The 17,439-nt window shown below is 37.4% G+C and overlaps 1 protein-coding gene across 1 annotated transcript in view; it reads left to right on the forward strand.

Annotated features, from left to right (window-relative positions):
• Nucleotides 1-17,439, forward strand: part of TYR (tyrosinase) — a 104,745-nt gene that overhangs the window by 40,832 nt on the left and 46,474 nt on the right. Inside the window, exon 3 of the mRNA XM_045797505.2 lies at nt 125-272. Coding sequence (XP_045653461.1) covers nt 125-272 — 148 coding nt within the window. The remainder of the gene's footprint in view (nt 1-124; nt 273-17,439) is intronic.

Here is a 17,439-nt window from a genome sequence, read left to right on the forward strand (position 1 = left end):
ATAGATTTTTATTACTTTGAGTTAAGTGCTCAAATGTAGTTGCAAACCAAATGAGATAATCATTGAGATTTTCAATTATTAGTGCAAACTGATTTTTTCTTTCCAATTTTCTTTTTAACAACAGGATTTGCTAGTCCACTTACTGGGATAGCAGATGCCTCTCAAAGCAGTATGCACAATGCCCTGCACATCTACATGAATGGAACGATGTCTCAGGTACAGGGATCTGCCAACGATCCCATCTTTCTTCTTCACCATGCATTCGTTGACAGGTTGGTTGATACTTTTTCATAAATTATGTGCTTATTGGTGTTAATTGTAGTGGGACTTTATCACATAAAAGCTAAGAAATTATGGTAGTCTATTGTTGCAGATCAGGGTCTCCCAGAAACAGACCCGAAACAAAAGATTTGGATGCAAATGTTTTATGTAAGTGTTTTGTTAAAGAGAAACCAGTAAGAGAATGGGTAAAGCACAATAAGAAGGGGAAAAAAGCCAAATAAGAGTACAGTTTCAGTTGAAGTCCCGGACTCAGCCAGATTTTGGTAGAGTGTGAATTACACCTCAGTTTGTTTTGCCTTAAGATAAAGGAACTGAATTTTTGTATTACCCTATCAAATAGTCATTGTCATTGGCTACAGGTTGCCCTGAGGTAGGAGCCTTAAAGCTCCCAGGCACTAGTCCATTCCAGACCTGTTGTGGAGCGCCAGTGCCCAAGGGCAGCCCTCCGAACGTGGCAGGGCCCTGTGGCCAGGAGTCAAGCCTGTAGAATCAGAGAGGTGCACACACAGACCTGGCACAAGGGATCTAAGGCCATCTGGGCAGGACACAAATCTGCTACATCCCTCTTTGAAACATATTTTTTCTCTCTGCCAATGTTATTATTATTTCTTCTTTTCCAATCTCAGACCCCCACATAGAAGCAGATATAGTCTTTGATCTCAACCATCGGCCTGAGCATTATACGATTAGCTCTCCAGACATGATGCACCATGGCCCAACCATCTTGTTTGATGTAATTTAATTCTCCTGGAGCCTTTTTTACCCTTATTAACCCTCTTCCTCTTTGTTACATGTGCAATGCCTTATCCGTAAAGAAGTTAGACTTAATCATACATGATGATAGCAGAAGAGAAAGTACCTGGAGGAGGGTCAGCTGTCTGTTTCTGGAGTTCTTCAAGAAGAGAGGAGGAAGTAAAGCATTGAATCGTGACAGACAAATGTAGGGATCTTTTTTTTCTTTTTTGTCCCCTCTTAGGTAGTTTTCTCCAGTGTAAAAAGGGCACAGATTTATACCTGCCATTAAGATAATACTTTCCTGGGGCGCCTGGGTGGCACAGCGGTTAAGCGTCTGCCTTCGGTTCAGGGCGTGATCCCGGCATTATGGGATCGAGCCCCACATCAGGCTCCTCCACTATGAGCCTGCTTCTTCCTCTCCCACTCCCCCTGCTTGTGTTCCCTCTCTCGCTGGCTGTCTCTATCTCTGTCGAATAAATAAAATCTTTAAAAAAAAAAGATAATACTTTCCTTCTTCGTGGTAAATACAAGAAGTTCTATTTTTCCTGTTTTAAAGATAAAGAAACTGACACTGAAAATTAGATGTTCTACTCATATTATCACCATTTCTAACTCACTCATTTCCCCAGAACATGGACATGATATCAGATAAAAAGTGACAGTGAGCCTGGAAGATTATTAGGCAGATTGTTATTGTCTGCAGAACAACTCTAATACTGTAGGAATTAAGTAACAGCCCAAGTCAAGTTTCATTCAGAAATCAGTTTTTAAGAATGCATATAAGCACCAAAATTATATTAATTTGACATCATAAGTACCTATACCTGTATATGAAGGAGGGAGCATGAGGCTTGGAAAAACATCTTACCAGAAAGAATAGATTGAACTCTTTTTATGAAGTCATTTTTACATCTTATTGTCCCTGCAAATTGTTGGCATTTTTTGATCTTTAGTGTCCCATGAACTTTAAAGAATTCTAGATTTCTTAGACAACTTTGTGCTCTAAGGAAGAAATCAGCACGCTATGGCTTATAGGCCCCATCTGTCTCCTGCCTTATTTGTAAATAAGGATTCATTGGAGTCACAATCATTCATTTATATCTTGTCTGTGGCTGCTTTCATGCTATAAGGGCTGAACTGAGTAGTTGTAACTGAGGCCATGGGGCCCACAAAGTGGAAACTATTTACTTTGTGGCCCTTTATAGAAAAAGTTTGCTGTCCCCAGCCAAACCACAGAATTCCATATTTATAGACCAGAAAAGAGAAAACAAAAAGTTGATCTTTAGCTACCTTGCCTATATCTGTCTTTATAGAAAATACTATAGTTGAATTCAGTGGCTGGGGGCATGTTTGTTTAATAGAGATCAAGCCATTATGCAGATGTATGGCTTTTAGGCCACTCTGCCACTCTTGAAAATTAAAATTTTCTGCCCTCTTAGAGTTCTCTGCTAATCGTATCTTACTATTAGATATCTGTATGCTTATTAAAATAACTGAAGGGGCGCCTGGGTGGCACAGTGGTTAAGCATCTGCCTTCGGCTCAGGGCATGATCCTGGCGTTATGGGATCGAGCCCCACATCAGGCTCCTCCGCTATGAGCCTGCTTCTTCCTCTCCTACTCCCCCTGCTTGTGTTCCCTCTCTCACTGGCTGTCTCTATCTCTGTCAAATAAATAAATAAAATCTTAAAAAAAAAATAACTGAAAAGTAATAAGCAAATGGCCAAGTAGTTTCTCACTCAGCCCACAGAGCCAAGCTGATGAAGATTCTGGAGATGGAGAGGGAGGAAAAAGCACCATTATGAAGGATAGAGACCCATGGATTGCCACAGAATACTGTGGCACCTGAGCTTTCCTCTCAAGTCTCTTCTCAATCAGATGGTCGATTCACTGCCATTCGACTAGTCACAAATATATTTATTGAGTACCCACTGCGTGCTGAGTATATTTGCCTAAATATTCCACATTCTTTCCTGTCTCTATGCATTGCTTATACCATTCTCCATACCTGAAACATATTTTCCTTTAGTTATCTAATTTTTATACAATCTTTAACTCAAGTTTCAATTTTCACCTCTTCCATGAAGTCTACCCAGACCATGCCAGTCTGTAAGCACATCTCCCATCCAAAGTGTGCTGGAGCCAGCCCACAATGGCTAGCAAGATCTAATATGGGCATCTTTCCCCAACTTTGCTTTAGTAACCTCAAGCTACAGCTTGAAATTAGTCATGGTGGGAGTATTTATACTATGAAATTGGCAAATGCTACAAATCAAGAATTTTATTCTGACCTCTGGTTATTAAAATAATGGCCAGGATACCACTCACTCCTCCATCTACTAACTGATACCACATTCTCTCTTTACTCTTCATTTAGGACACATTTATATTGTTCTTGATTATGTCATTACTCATTTGTGCTTTGTCTCTCTCACTAATCTGTGAATGACTTAATGGTAGGGCCCATGCTTTGTATTATATTTGTTTTTCTCACAGTATTGTGTCTAGCATATAACAAGTAAATATATAACCAATTTCTATCAAGTAAATGAATGATCAAAAAAACCTTAGCATGCTACATTTGTCACAGCTACAAAAGGAACTACAGAAAAGCCATTTTAACTGGAGGAATTTTCTTTTGCAAGTCTTAAAAAGCAAAATGTAATAATCATTTAATATTATGAACATGTCTTAAGATTTTGGCATATTTCTAGACATCAGACCTGGTTCTAGGCACTGAGGAAACAATAATGAGACAAGATCAATAATGAGAGAGGTCTGAAAGGCATAGTTTAGTGGGAAATACAAATGAGTAAACAACAATAGTACATTATGATTCATGCATAATCATGGAAGACATTCTTAGAAAGCTACATAAAAACCGATGACATAAGAGCCAATCTCTGAAGAACAGCAGCCTTACAAGACAAGAATGAATATTCAAGGATCAGGAGCACAGCTTTTGTCTCCTTGAGACCAGTCACAAATGAGAAGTATGAACTGAAGAAGAAAATGCAAGCCTGACATCCAAAACAAGGAAATAAGCCTCAAAGCTCATGGGAAGAGAAATTCATGACATTCCAGTGCCAAATAGTCTGCCATTAGAATGTGCCAACATTGGGAAAAGAAAGATGTAAACTAATTCCAATTCTCTCTACCACTTAAAAATATCAGAGAATGGATTTAATATAACAGTTTTAAAAGATAATATACATTTAGTTTTTATTATATTTGAGGCACTGTTCTAAACTCTTCTCGATTTCTATTTCATTCGGTTCACACCAAGTCTATAATGTAGGTTCTAGTATTATCCTACTTTATAGATTTAAAAAAGAGAGATAGAGATTATGTAGTTAGTAAAGGACAGAGTTGAGAGTTAAACAATGTACTCTTACTGCAGAACCAGGTTCTTAACCACTATGGGCAACTCCCTGGAGATTTGAAATGTAAGTGCCCTTCTGATTCCTCTTAGATTGAGGATAAACCATTTTCATTAAACATCAATTCATTCAAAAACATTCATTCATTCATCAAACATCTTAAGTTTTTACTGTATTCCATTTACCATGCCAGATATCATATCTGTTTTATTTGTTGAGAGGAATAAAAAGCCCTGACCTCCAGGTGCTTACAGTCTTTCAATACAGAAAAATAATTAATAATCATAGCAATGCAGCAAAGCCTATAAAAGAAGTATGAGAGGTATATGAATCCAGAGAGGAAAAGCTTAGCCCTGCCCTGAAAATTGAAGGCTTTCTTGAAAAGGTTCTCCTTTGATTTATTCTTAAAGATGAGGAAAAACTACAGATATGACAAGGAAGGTAAGGAAGTGTATGTCATACTTAGGGAACAAAATTGGTAAATCATAAGATAGAGGAAATCATGTTGAAGAAATTTTATTTAGCCAGGCTGGAGAACAGATTCCCACAAGTAGTAGCAAGATTAACATCAGATTTGAGGGCCCTGACATGTTTTTGGCTTCTTTGAAAGATTTCCTTTAAAGACTATATTGAAATATTTTAGTTTTTATTTTTGTTTTCTTGTAAATTAAAAAAAAAGCAACATAAAGGAGCAGATTAGGTGAAATTACCTAAAATCCATTCCGCAATTTAGAAAATTCAGAGAAGTAAAGAAAGGAACAAATTAACAAGAGAAGCCTCACTCCACCATTCCAATATACACTAAAGAATTGTATTTGTGCATAATTCTGTACTTTTTTCCCCCACTTAATAATCTCAGATATATTTTCACATCTGTGCATGTAGATCAATTCCTTTCCTTTTGAAGCTTTATAGAATTTCATTGTATATCAAGAGAATGAGAAAATAAGGCACAGACCGGGAGAAAATAATTGCAAAACATAGCTGATAAAGGACTTAATCCACAATATGAAAAAAAACTTCCTAACATTCAACAATAACAATATGAATCCAACTAAAAAGTGAGTCAAAGTCCTTAATAGACACCTCACCAGAGAAGATACACAAAGACAAGTAAGCATATGAAAAGATTCTCCACATCATTTGTCATCAGGGAAATGCAAATTAAAACAACAAGATAGACACTTTTTAGGATGGCCAAATCTGAAACACTGACACCACCAAATACTGGTGAAGAAAGAACGGGACAGGAGCTCTCAGTCATTGCTGGTGGAAATGCAAAATGAAATGACCAGTTTGGAAGATAGTTTGGCAGCTTATTACAAGACTAAACCTACTCTTACCATATGATCCAGCAATTTTGTTTTTTGGTATTTACACAGAGGAGCTGAAAACATATGCCCACACAAATATCTGCACATGGAAGCTTGTAACAACCATATTCATAATTGCCAAAACATGAAGGTAACCAAAATGTCCTTCAGTAGGTGAATGGATAAATAAACTGTGCTACATCTGGACAATGGATTATTCCGAGATAAAAAGAAATGAGCTATCAAGCCAAAAAAGGACATGGAGGAAATTTAAATATATATTACTAAGTAAAATAAACCAATCTGAAGAGGTTACATATTGTGAAATTCCACCTGTATGACATTCTGGAAAAGGCAAAACTATGGAGACTATAAAATGATCAGTGCTTGCCAGAGGTGAGAACAGGGGCAGATGAATAGGCACAGCACAGAGGACTTTTAAGGCAGTGAAAATACTCTCTATGATATTATAATGATGAATATAGGCCGTTACACGTTTTTCTAAACCTGAAGAATGTATACCACCAAGGGTAAACCCATATGTAAACTACGGACTCTGAGAGGTAATTTTTGCTCCAATGTAGGGTCATCAGTTGTACCAAATGTATAATTCTGGTGAGGGATGTTGCTCATGGAGGAGGTGATGCATGTGTTGGGGAAGAAGGTAAATGGGAAATCTCTGTACCTTCCTCTTAATTTTGTTGTGAACCTAAAACTTCTCTGAAAAAAGGGAGAAGGCTATGAGTAGTTGACATTTTAAATAACTGAAATTATGACATGACACTGTACTCTTGCTGCTTAATATCAGGCAAAGCACCATTAGGACTCATAAATAGAAACATATCATGGACATGGACAGTGAGGGCATTGATGAATCTCTAGGAACTTCCCATAAAGCATACAATTTCAAAAGGGCTTAATAGTCATTTACTTATATGAATATTAATGTCATTTACTTATACAAATTTAACCTAAGGAAGGCTGAGTATCTCTTCCTGTTTGAGAACTCTTCCCATGTAACTCATCAATAGTAACTACCAAATAAACCTACTTATTTCTATCTCTCTTTTCATAAGATGGAAGAATAGATCTTTGTGGTTTTGCTGGGAACCCTCTAAGAAATCACAAACAGAGTTTTAGGTGTAAAAGATATTCTAAAAGATTTATTTAACTTTTTATATTCAGGATCTGATGTGAGCAAGACAGAAATTAAAGAAGTTATCAGAGGAGAATTGAACACTTGATTAAGATGGGATTATAGGCACCTGAGAAAAAATACTTGGTTATACGTTTAATCAAAGTGTCAATAAAAGATTTCAAAATAAGAAAAAGAAGGTAACATGATTATAAAGAATCTTAGTTCTTTTATAAGTGAGGAAAGAGAAATCTTTGTTCTTTTTTTCTTTCTTAAATAGTCAGGAATATAATAAAGTCAACATATAGTAAAGGAAATTATTCTGGTTAAACACAGAATCTCTGCTATCCAGAAAGTAAAGAATAATCCTTTACATTGTAGGCAAAGGCAATAAGCAATAAGCTAAGGAAGTAAAGCCATCAAAATTTAAAACACTTTGCTAGGATTTTTAACAAATTTTATAACTGTTTTTCAAACTTAGGTATTCTAAATCAGGTCAAATAAAATTTACTTTCCAAATTTTGTCTTTTATTAGCTCCTTCATATTGTGGAACAAACTGACTGACACTTTAAGACAGAGTTTAAGGGCTCCACAATGTCAGCCCTAACTTCATCATAATATTATGATACCATTAACATGCAATGTGTTCATCATTGTTCTTTTTAAATGAATCAATAAATGTGTTAAAAAATTCCATTGTATGGATGCACTTTAATTTAGTAATCACTTATTAACAGCTCTTTTGATTGTTTCTCTCTTTTTTTTTTGCTAAAAAAGTATGTATGTATGTATGTATATAGATATACCATATATATAATTTTGAACATTGTGAACATAGCTAAAGAACAAATTTTTAACATTGGAATTGAAAGGTGAGAGGTTAAATACATTTAAAATTTGTAGATATTTCTAAATTGCCTTTCAAAAATGATTGTGACAACTACATTCCCACAAGTAGAGGATGAAAGTATTTCCTTCACCCTGTACCCTCACTTGCGAGATGCCATCAGCCTTATTAACCTTTGCTACTCAGAAAAGTAAGAAAATATCTATTTGAATTTCTCTATTTTATGTACACATTATAGATTTTTTTCCCTAAAATCTGTTGACATTTGTTGCTATTTTATATTAGGGTGTGTGGGGGGGCGGTTGCCTTTTTATTACTATATTGTATAGGCTTTTCATAATATTTTTAAAAGTTGGTCCTGAAATAAACATTACAAATATTTTCTGCATTTTAAAATTACCTTTTAAGTTTTAATGGTATGCTTCTCATTTCAGAAGTTAATTGTTTTTATATGGACTTTTTTAATCCAATCTTTTATTTGTGGCATCAGTGTGTTTACCTTCTTGTTCCTTGGTATTCTTATTTGTAAAAAGAATGGATTGCTGCAAAAACTCCAAGGTCCTTTCTGGACTTTACAATATTCTGGATATATTTTTTTAAAGAAATGACAATAGAATGCATTAGTACAATTACAAGGCTTTTAAGGGTTTCTTACTGACAGTTTAATCATGCATAGTTATGATTAATAGGTAACTGACAAATAAGTCCAATTCATAGTTATTTTTTTTCTCTGCCATTCAGAATAAGATCTGACAAGGGACTCTGACCTGTTCTCAGGTTTGTAAAAAACAAAAGAAAACAAAACAAACAAACAAAAAGCAATTAAACCCCAAAGTTCTGGCAAGAAGAGAAGGTTGAGGAGCAATTACCCTAAAAGGTAGAATAAGTTGGGGTGTTATTTCTTCTTTTTCTCTAAGAAGACCAGATTTGGGGCCTGATAAAAATACAGGGTTTTGAAACGTTAAACCAATCTAACGCTATAACACCCATCAAGCAAAGCTGATGTTTAAGCAATGGAAGTCGGAGTTTTTATGTTTATAGTTTCCTCCCAGATGGTGTACTGTGGATAAATGTCAGTGCCACAGAAAAGGAGCTTAGGAAATATTTCCCTTTCCTTGACACCTAATCACTCAAGAAGGCATGGACAAAAACAAACACACCTCTGCATGCAAGCATGCATTCATCTGTTACTTCTGCATGCAAGCATGCATTCATCTGTTAATAAGTACCTTCTTTGTTTTGTGTGCTATATTAGGCCATGGGGCTGCAGCAGTCACTAAATACCTAATGTGTAAATGTCCAGATGTGTAAATATGTCCAGTCCAGATGTGTAAATAACTAAGTAACACAAAACAAGATTCTTTAGTAAGGGCGGTTTAATAAGCTGGGGTATGTTAAAGAGCAGAAATGAGCACCAAAATGTAAGGACCACAAAAGCTGTCCTCTTCAACCCCTAGATCTGTAGCACCTGCCTCAAAGGGCAGCTAATCAGTGAACACTTTATTTAGAGTCTCTTATTTGGAATACTCTTATGACTGTGGCTTTATGAAGAATGAGTGGGATTTTGACTTGTGAATTTTGGTAGTAAAAACATTCAGTGCATAGGGAACAAAACAGGAAAGGCACAGAAGCATGAGGTTAAAAAAAAACTTTAGTGTTAGTCATGATCTCTCTCCTTTCATTCATATTTTTATTAACTTGGGTCCTTTCTCTTTTCTTTTGGATAAGTCTGGCCAGTGGTTTATTGATCTTACTAGTTCTTTCAAAGAACCAGCTTCTCATTTCGTTGACCTGCTCTACTGTATTTCTGGTTTCTGATTCATTGATCTCTGCTCTAATCTTAATTATTTCTCTTCTCATGCATGGCTTAGGCTTTATTTGTTGGTCCTTCTCCAGTTCTTTAAGGTGTAAAGTTAATTTGTGTATTTGAGATTTTTCTATTTTTTTGAGTGAGTCTTGGATGGCTATGTATTTCCCCCTTAGGACTGCCTTTGCAGTATCCCATAGGTTTTGGACCTATGTATTTTCACTCTCATTGGTTTCCATGAATTGCTTAAGTTCTTTGATTTCCTAGTTGACCCAAACATTCATTAACAGGATGGTCTTTAGCTTCCAAGTGTTTGAATTTCTTCCAATTTTTTTCTTGTGATTGAGTTCCAGTTTCAAAGCATTGTGGTCTGAGAATATGCATGGAATAATCTCAGCCTTTTGGTATTGGTTGAGACCTGATTTGTGACCCAGTATTTGGTCTATTCTGGAGAAAGTTTGAGAAGAATGAGTATTCTGTTGTTTTAGGGTAGAAAGATCTATATGTGTCTATGAGGTCCATCTGGTCCAGTGTGTCATTCAAAGCTCTTGTTTCTTTGTTGATTTTCTGCTTAGATTAACTGTCTATTGCTGAGAGTGGAGTGTTGAGGTCCCCTACTATTAATATATATTATCAATATGTCTCTTTATTTTGGTTAACAGTTGGGTTATGTCGTTGTCTGTTCCCATGTTGGAAGCGTAGATAATTACAATTGTTAGATCCTCTTATTGGGTAGACCCTTTAAGAATGATATAGTGTCCTTCCGTATCTCTAACTACAGTCTTTGGCTTAAAATCTAATTTGTCTTAGATGAGAATTGTTACCCCAGCTTTCTTTTGAGGTCCGTTGGCATGAAAAATGGTTCTCCATCCCTTCACTTTCAGTCTGGATGTATCTTTAGGTTCAAAATGTGTCTCTTGTGGACAGCATATGGATGGGTCATGTCTTGACTAATGTCAAGGAAATAGAAACAATTATTAGAAATTATTATCAACAACTATATTTCAATAAATTAAGCAACCTGGAAGAAACGGATGCTTTCCTGGAAACCGATAAACTACCAAGACTGAAACAGGAAGAAACTGACAATCTGAATAGACCAATAACCAGTAACAAGATTGAAGCAGTGATCAAAAACCTCCCAAAAAACAAAATTCCAGGGCCTGATGGATTCCCTGGGGAATTCTACCAAACATTGAAAGAAGAGATAATACCTATTCTCCTGAAGCTGTTTCAAAAAATTGAAACAGAAGGAAAACTACCACACTCATTCTACGAGGCCAGTATTACCTTGATCCCCAAACCAGGAAAAGACCCCATCAAAAAGGAGAATTATAGACCAATATCCCTGATGAATACGGACACCACAATTCTCAACAAGATCCTAGCTAATAGGATCCAACAGTACATTAAAAGGATTATCCATCACCAGCAGGTGGAATTTATCCCTGGGATGAAATGGTGGTTCAACAGTCACAAATCAATCAGTGTGATAGAACAAATTAATAAGAGAAGAGACAAGAACCATATGGTCCTCTCAATTGATACAGAAAAAGCATTTGACAAAATACAGCATCCTTTCCTGATTTAAACTCTTCAGAGTGTAGGGACAGAGGGTACATTCATCAATTTCATAAAAACCATCTATGAAAAGCCCACATTGAATATCATTCTCAATGGGTAAAAGCTGAGAGCCTTTCCCTTAAGATCAGGAACACGACAAGGATGCTCACTCTCACCACTATTTTTCAGCATAGTAGTAGAAGTCCTTAGCAACAGCAATCAGACAACAAAAAGAAATAAAAGGTATTCAAATTGGCAAAGAAGTCAAACTCTCTCTCTTCAGAGATGACATGATACTTTGTGTAGAAAACCAAAAGACTCCACCCCCAAATTACTAGAACTCATACAGCAATTCAGTAATGTAGCAGTATACAAAGTCAATGCACAGAAATCAGTTGTTTTCCTATACACTAACAATGTAACTGTAGAAAGAGAAATTAGGGAATTGATTCCATTTACAATCACACAAAAAACCATAAGATACCTTGGAATAAACCTAACAAAAGAGGTAAAGGATCTATACTCTAGAAACTAAAGAACACTTATGAAAGAAATTGAGGAAGACACAAAAAGATGGAAAAACATTCCATTCTCAAGGATCAGAAAAATAAACATTGTTAAAATGTCTCTGCTGCCCAGAGCAATCTATACTTTCAACACCATCCCGATCAAAGTACCAAAGACATTTTTCAAAGTGCTGGAACAAACAACCCTAAAATTGTATGGAACCAGAAAAGACCCTAAATCACCAAGGATATGTTGAAAAAGAAAAACAAAGCTGGGGGCATCACGTTGCCTGATTTTAAGCTATATTACAAAGCTGTGATCACCCAGACAGCATGGTACTGGCACAAAAACAGACACATAGATCAATGGAACAGAATAGAGAGCTCAGAAATGACTCTATGGTCAACTGATCTTTGACAAAGCAGGAAAAAACATCCAATGGAAAAAAGACAGTCTCTTCAATAAATGGTGCTGGGAAAATTGGACAGCCATATACAGAAGAATGAAACTCGACCATTCTCTTACACCATACACAAAGATAAACTCTAAATGACACTACAGATAAAGGGGCTGGTATCCAAGGTCTATTAAGAACTTCTCAAACTCAACACCCAAAAAACAAATAATCAAGTCAAATAATGGGCAGAATACACGAACAGACAATTTTCCAAAGAGGACATACAAATGGCTAACAGACACATGAAAAAATGTTCAAAATCATTAGCCATCAGGGAAATTCAAATCAAAACCACACTGAGATACCACCTTACACCAGTTAGAATGGCAAAAATTGACAAGGCAAGAAACAACAAATGTTGGAGAGGATGTGGAGAAAGGGGAACCCTCTTACACTATTGGTGGGAATGCAAATTGGTACAGCCACTTTGGAAAACAGTGTGGAGGTTCCTCAAAAAGTTAAAAATAGAGCTACCCTATGACCCAGCAATTGTACTATTGGGTATTTAGCCCCAAGGATACAAATGTAGTGAAAAGAAGGACCACATGCACTCCAATGTTCATAGCAGCAATGTCCACAATAACCAAACTATGAAGGAGCTGAGATGCCCTTCAACAGATGAATGGATAAAGAAGATGTGGTTCATATATACGATGGAATATTACTCAGCCTTCAGAAAGGATGATTACCCAAGATTTGTATCAACATGGATGGAACTGGAGGAGATAATGCTAAGTGAAATAAGTCAAGCAGAGAAAGACAATTATCATATAGTTTCACTTATTTGTGGAACATAAGGAATAGCATGGAGGACATTAGGAGAAGGAAGGGAAGAGTGAAGGAGGTGGATCAGAGGGGGAGATGAACTATGAGAGACTATGGACTCAGGGAAACAAACTGAGGGTTTTAAAGGGGAGAAGGATGGGGGGAATGGGTTAGTCCAGTGGTGGGTATTAAGGAGGGCACATATTGTGTGGAGCACTGGGTGTTATACACAAACAATGAATCATGGAACACTACATTGAAAACTAATGATATACTGTATGGTGACTAACATAACATAATTAAAAAAAAACTTTAGGAGAGAGACAAAAGTTAAAACACAGTAAGATGCTAAGAACACAATTAACTAGACTTACTGTGCACAGAACGCTAAGTGCATTATGTGGTTTGACTTGTTTAATGCTTCAGACAATCCTACCAGTGAAGTGTCATTTTCATCCTTAGCTGAAGGACAAATAGACTGAAGCACAGAGAGGTGAAGTCATCTGTTAGGATATTAATCGTGTTCTTAACCCATACTATATGCTTCTTCATAAAGAATTTAGAGTTAGCAGAAGAAATGTATATATAGAGAAAGAATATACTCTTCTCTCAACAGAGGAGCAGGAGCTGCCAGAAGAAGTGGTTATTTTGAGCACCAGCAGAGCAGCATGGTTAGTGCTGCCAGAGATGATTCTAAGAACAAGTTGGTTTAAAAAAAAAAAAAAGGTACTTAGCAAATTGAAACCGGAAGGGGGCAGGGAGCAGTGGGGTGTAGGAGAGCAAAGACGGGACTGATAATGGAGTGGGGAAGTTTCCCATTGACAGTGTCCAGAAGCTTAAGTTGTAACTGATTCTTAAACCCCCCTCTGATGTGGGTGGTTCTCTTCTCCATCATCCTGAAAGGGCAGGCACTGGACTCAGGGGCTAAGGAAGGTGGAGGTGGAGAAGGCAGGTCTGGCACCCAGCCTCCAGGAGCTCATGGTCTGGTTCCTAGATTGTAGGTGTGGAAGAGAAGTGCTCTAGTGGATGAACCATGACATCTGCTGTCAGAGGCCTGTGAGCATGTCCTGGCTCTGCCTCGTGATACTTGTGTGACCCTGAGAAGGTTGCTGAACCTCTCCCAGACTTATTTTCCTCTTATAAAATGACAGTAATAATACTACCTTCCTCATAGGAATATCAGTTTACACTTTAAAAACTATAACACATTATGCAATGACTAGCTGTTGTAAAAGGAAAAGAGTATAAGGGACTTTTAAAAACTCATACAGTGCTTTTGTTATTTATTCACTATTTTCCTTGTGTTCCTTAGTATTGATAACACCTCATTGGTTCTCCTATAGCCTGTCTCTTGAGCGCATGGGAATCCCAAGTAGGTACAAATGTGAAGCAGAATGTTCCAAGGATGGCAAGCCTGCCTCACAACGCAACTACAGATTAATTACATCTTTTGGAGAGACTTGTTGGCTATATTTGCTGCTGAGGCTTCCCCTTTACTCTACTCCCCAAGCATCCCGTGGGCCATCCTGCAAAGAAGGCTGCCCTAATCCACGTGCCCATAAAGCAAATGCCTTGCCAACTTGGCGGCCTAGAAATAGCCCAGGCAGAAGGCAGGTCCCTGGAGCTTTAGGAATGAAGAGCAGATTGCTTGCCTGCTGGCAATTGCAAGGCTGAAGCTTGCTCAGAAAGGCAGAAATCACAGGGTTATGGAAGGAGGTGAGTTCAAAAGCCAGAGAAATGTCTTAAAGTCGGCTCTAGGAATCAGATGGGATGGCAGGGGAGGACCTGGTTGTTTCTTGGTATCTTTTCATATTGTTGGATTGTAACCAGTTTTAAAAATATTCCCTGGTTTTTTTCTAAAGCAGGATAATTAATTCCCTAAAAAAAGGAGCAGTTATAACATCATAGTTTTACTAACCCATATTCCCACAGCTGATTTTGTTGTTGCTATTATTGTTCAGTTGAGCTCTTATATCAGTTGGCTTTGGTTAGACCAATTGTAGGTTTGTCTATCTCTCCTAATAAATCTTGAGCTCCTTGAAGACAGGGTCTATGTATTGACCACCTCTAGCATCCAGCCCAGAGTCTAGCACCTAATACAGACCTGGGTACATAGGACACATTTAATTAAATACTTATTAGACTGAAGTATTGTATGATAATTCTAAGGCAGGCAGCCATCTGCTAGGCGATAAATAACATTTTGTGGTGGATTAAAATATTAATCTAAGGGAATTGAATTGTGCGCTATTAGCTGATGAAGAAGCCATGTACTATAATAACCTAAAGAATGTTCCTCCTACAATGTGGGACATCTCCCAACTCTTTGTGGGATTAATTTGTTTTAGTACTAGGAGAATTAAATTGCTTAAAGTGTTAATAACTTAAAAATCCCAAATGAAAGAGGATAAAGAAACATGAGTCGTCATCATTTTTGCTGAATTTTTAAATCTGAAAGAGAATGCCAAGGTCAGTCTGAACCCCTGGCTTTACAAATAAGGAAGCCGGGGACCAGAGATGGTGACCTGCTCAAGGACACAGTTTTCTGCAAAGTAGAGAGAAAAGTATTTCGAGGTCTTGTGGTGCCAAGCAGGAGGTCCCAGAGACAGAATGGAATTTTTTAACATGACAGGGGGATATTTAACCAGGGAAGGCAGAAGCAGCATGACTGTAGGAAGGTCCTCACCATAGTTATTTAGAGAGCCAAAGGTCAGAATGGCTGAAAATATTAGGTCCAAAGGATGAACAGGGCTATAAAAATAAGTCAAAAGGCTGGAAATTAGGAGACTAGGGGACAATGAATCATGTGATTAAGATCACAGATTTTTGCATAGACATTCCTCATTTTGAATCCCAAGGCTATTACATCTAGCTCCATGATGCCTGGCAAGCCACTTATTGTCCCCTAAGCCTGCCCTTTCTCAGCCATGAAATTCTGCTAATATTGGTAGCTCTCTGATTGTAGCTTTGATAATTAATATGATTTTTTTTGTTATAATAATATTTTTTATTATATTATGTTAGTCACCATACAGTACATCCCTGGTTTTTGATGTAAAGTTCCATGATTCATTAGTTGCATATAACACCCAGTGCACCATGCAATACATGCCCTCCTTACTACCCATCACCGGTCTATCCCATTCCCCCAACCCCCTCCCATCTGAAGCCCTCAGTTTGTTTCTCAGAGTCCATAGTCTCTCATGCTTCATTCCCCCTTCTGATTACCCCCCTTTCTTTACCCCTTTCTTCTCCTACCGATCTTCCTAGCTTTTATGTTCCATAGATGAGAGAAATCATATGATAGTTGTCTTTCTCTGCTTGACTTATTTCACGTAGCATTATCTCCTCCAGTGCTGTCCATGTTGCAGCAAATGTTGAGAAATCGTTCTTTTTGATAGCAGAGTAATATTCCATTGTATATATGGACCACAACTTCTTAATCCAGTCATCTGTTGAAAGGCATCTCGGTTCCTTCCACGATTTAGCTATTGTGGACAATACTGCTATGAACATTGGGGTGCATATGGCCCTTCTTTTCACTACATCTGTATCTTTGGGGTAAATACCCAGTAGTGCAATGGCTGGATCATAGGGTAGCACAATTTTTAACTTTTTAAGGGACGTCCACACTGTTTTCCAGAGTGGCTGTACCAACCTGCATTCCCACCAACAATGTAGGAGGGATCCCCTTTCTCCACATCTTGTCCAACAATTCTTGTTTCTTGCCTTGTCAATTTTTGCCATTCTAACTGGTGTAAGGTGGTATCTTAGTGTGGTTTTGATATGAATTTCCCTGATAGCTAATGATTTTGAACATTTCTCCATGTGTCTGTTACCCATTTGTATGTCTTCATTGGAAAAGTGTCTGTTCATATCATCTGCCTGTTTTATGGTTTGTTTATTTCTTTATCGTGTATGGAGTTTGAGAAGTTCTTTGTAGATCTCGGATACCAGTCTTTTATCTGTAGCATCATTTGCAAATATATTCTCCCATTCCGTGGGCTGCTTCTTAGGTTTTTTTGTTTTGTTTTGTTTTGTTTTTTGACTGTTTCTTTGGCTGTGCAGAAGCTTTTTATCTTGATTAAGTCCCACAAGTTCATTTTATCTTTTGTTTCTCTTGCCTTTGGAGATGTGTCATGAAAAAGGTTGCTGTGCCCGATGTTGTAGAGGTTGCTGCTTATGTTCTCCTCTAGGAGTTTGATGGATTCCTGTCTCACATAGAGGCCTTTCATCCATTTAGAGTTTATATTTGTGTATGGTGTGAGAGAATGGTCAAGTTTCATTCTTTTGCATGTAGCTGTCCAATTTTCCCAGCACCATCTATTGAAAAGACTGTCTTTTTCCCACTGGATATTTTTTCCTGCTTTGTCAAAGATTAGTTGCCCAAAGAGCCAAGGGTCCATTTCTGGGTCCTCTATTCTGTTCCATTGGTCTATATGTCTGTTTTTGTGCCAGTACCATGCTGTCTTTGTGATCACAGCTTTGTAGTACAGCTCGAAATCCGGCATTGTGATGCCCCCAGCTTTGTTTTTCCTTTTCACCAATTCCTTGGCGATTCGGGGCCTTTTCTGGTTCCACACAAATTAAGGGCTGTTTGTTCCAGTTCTTTGAAAAATGTCATTGGTATTTTGATCGGGATAGAATTG

This window comes from Ursus americanus, chromosome 16, assembly GCF_024610735.1.
Source record: "Ursus americanus isolate L20-20 chromosome 16, mUrsAme1.1.p, whole genome shotgun sequence".
NCBI lineage: Eukaryota > Metazoa > Chordata > Mammalia > Carnivora > Ursidae > Ursus > Ursus americanus.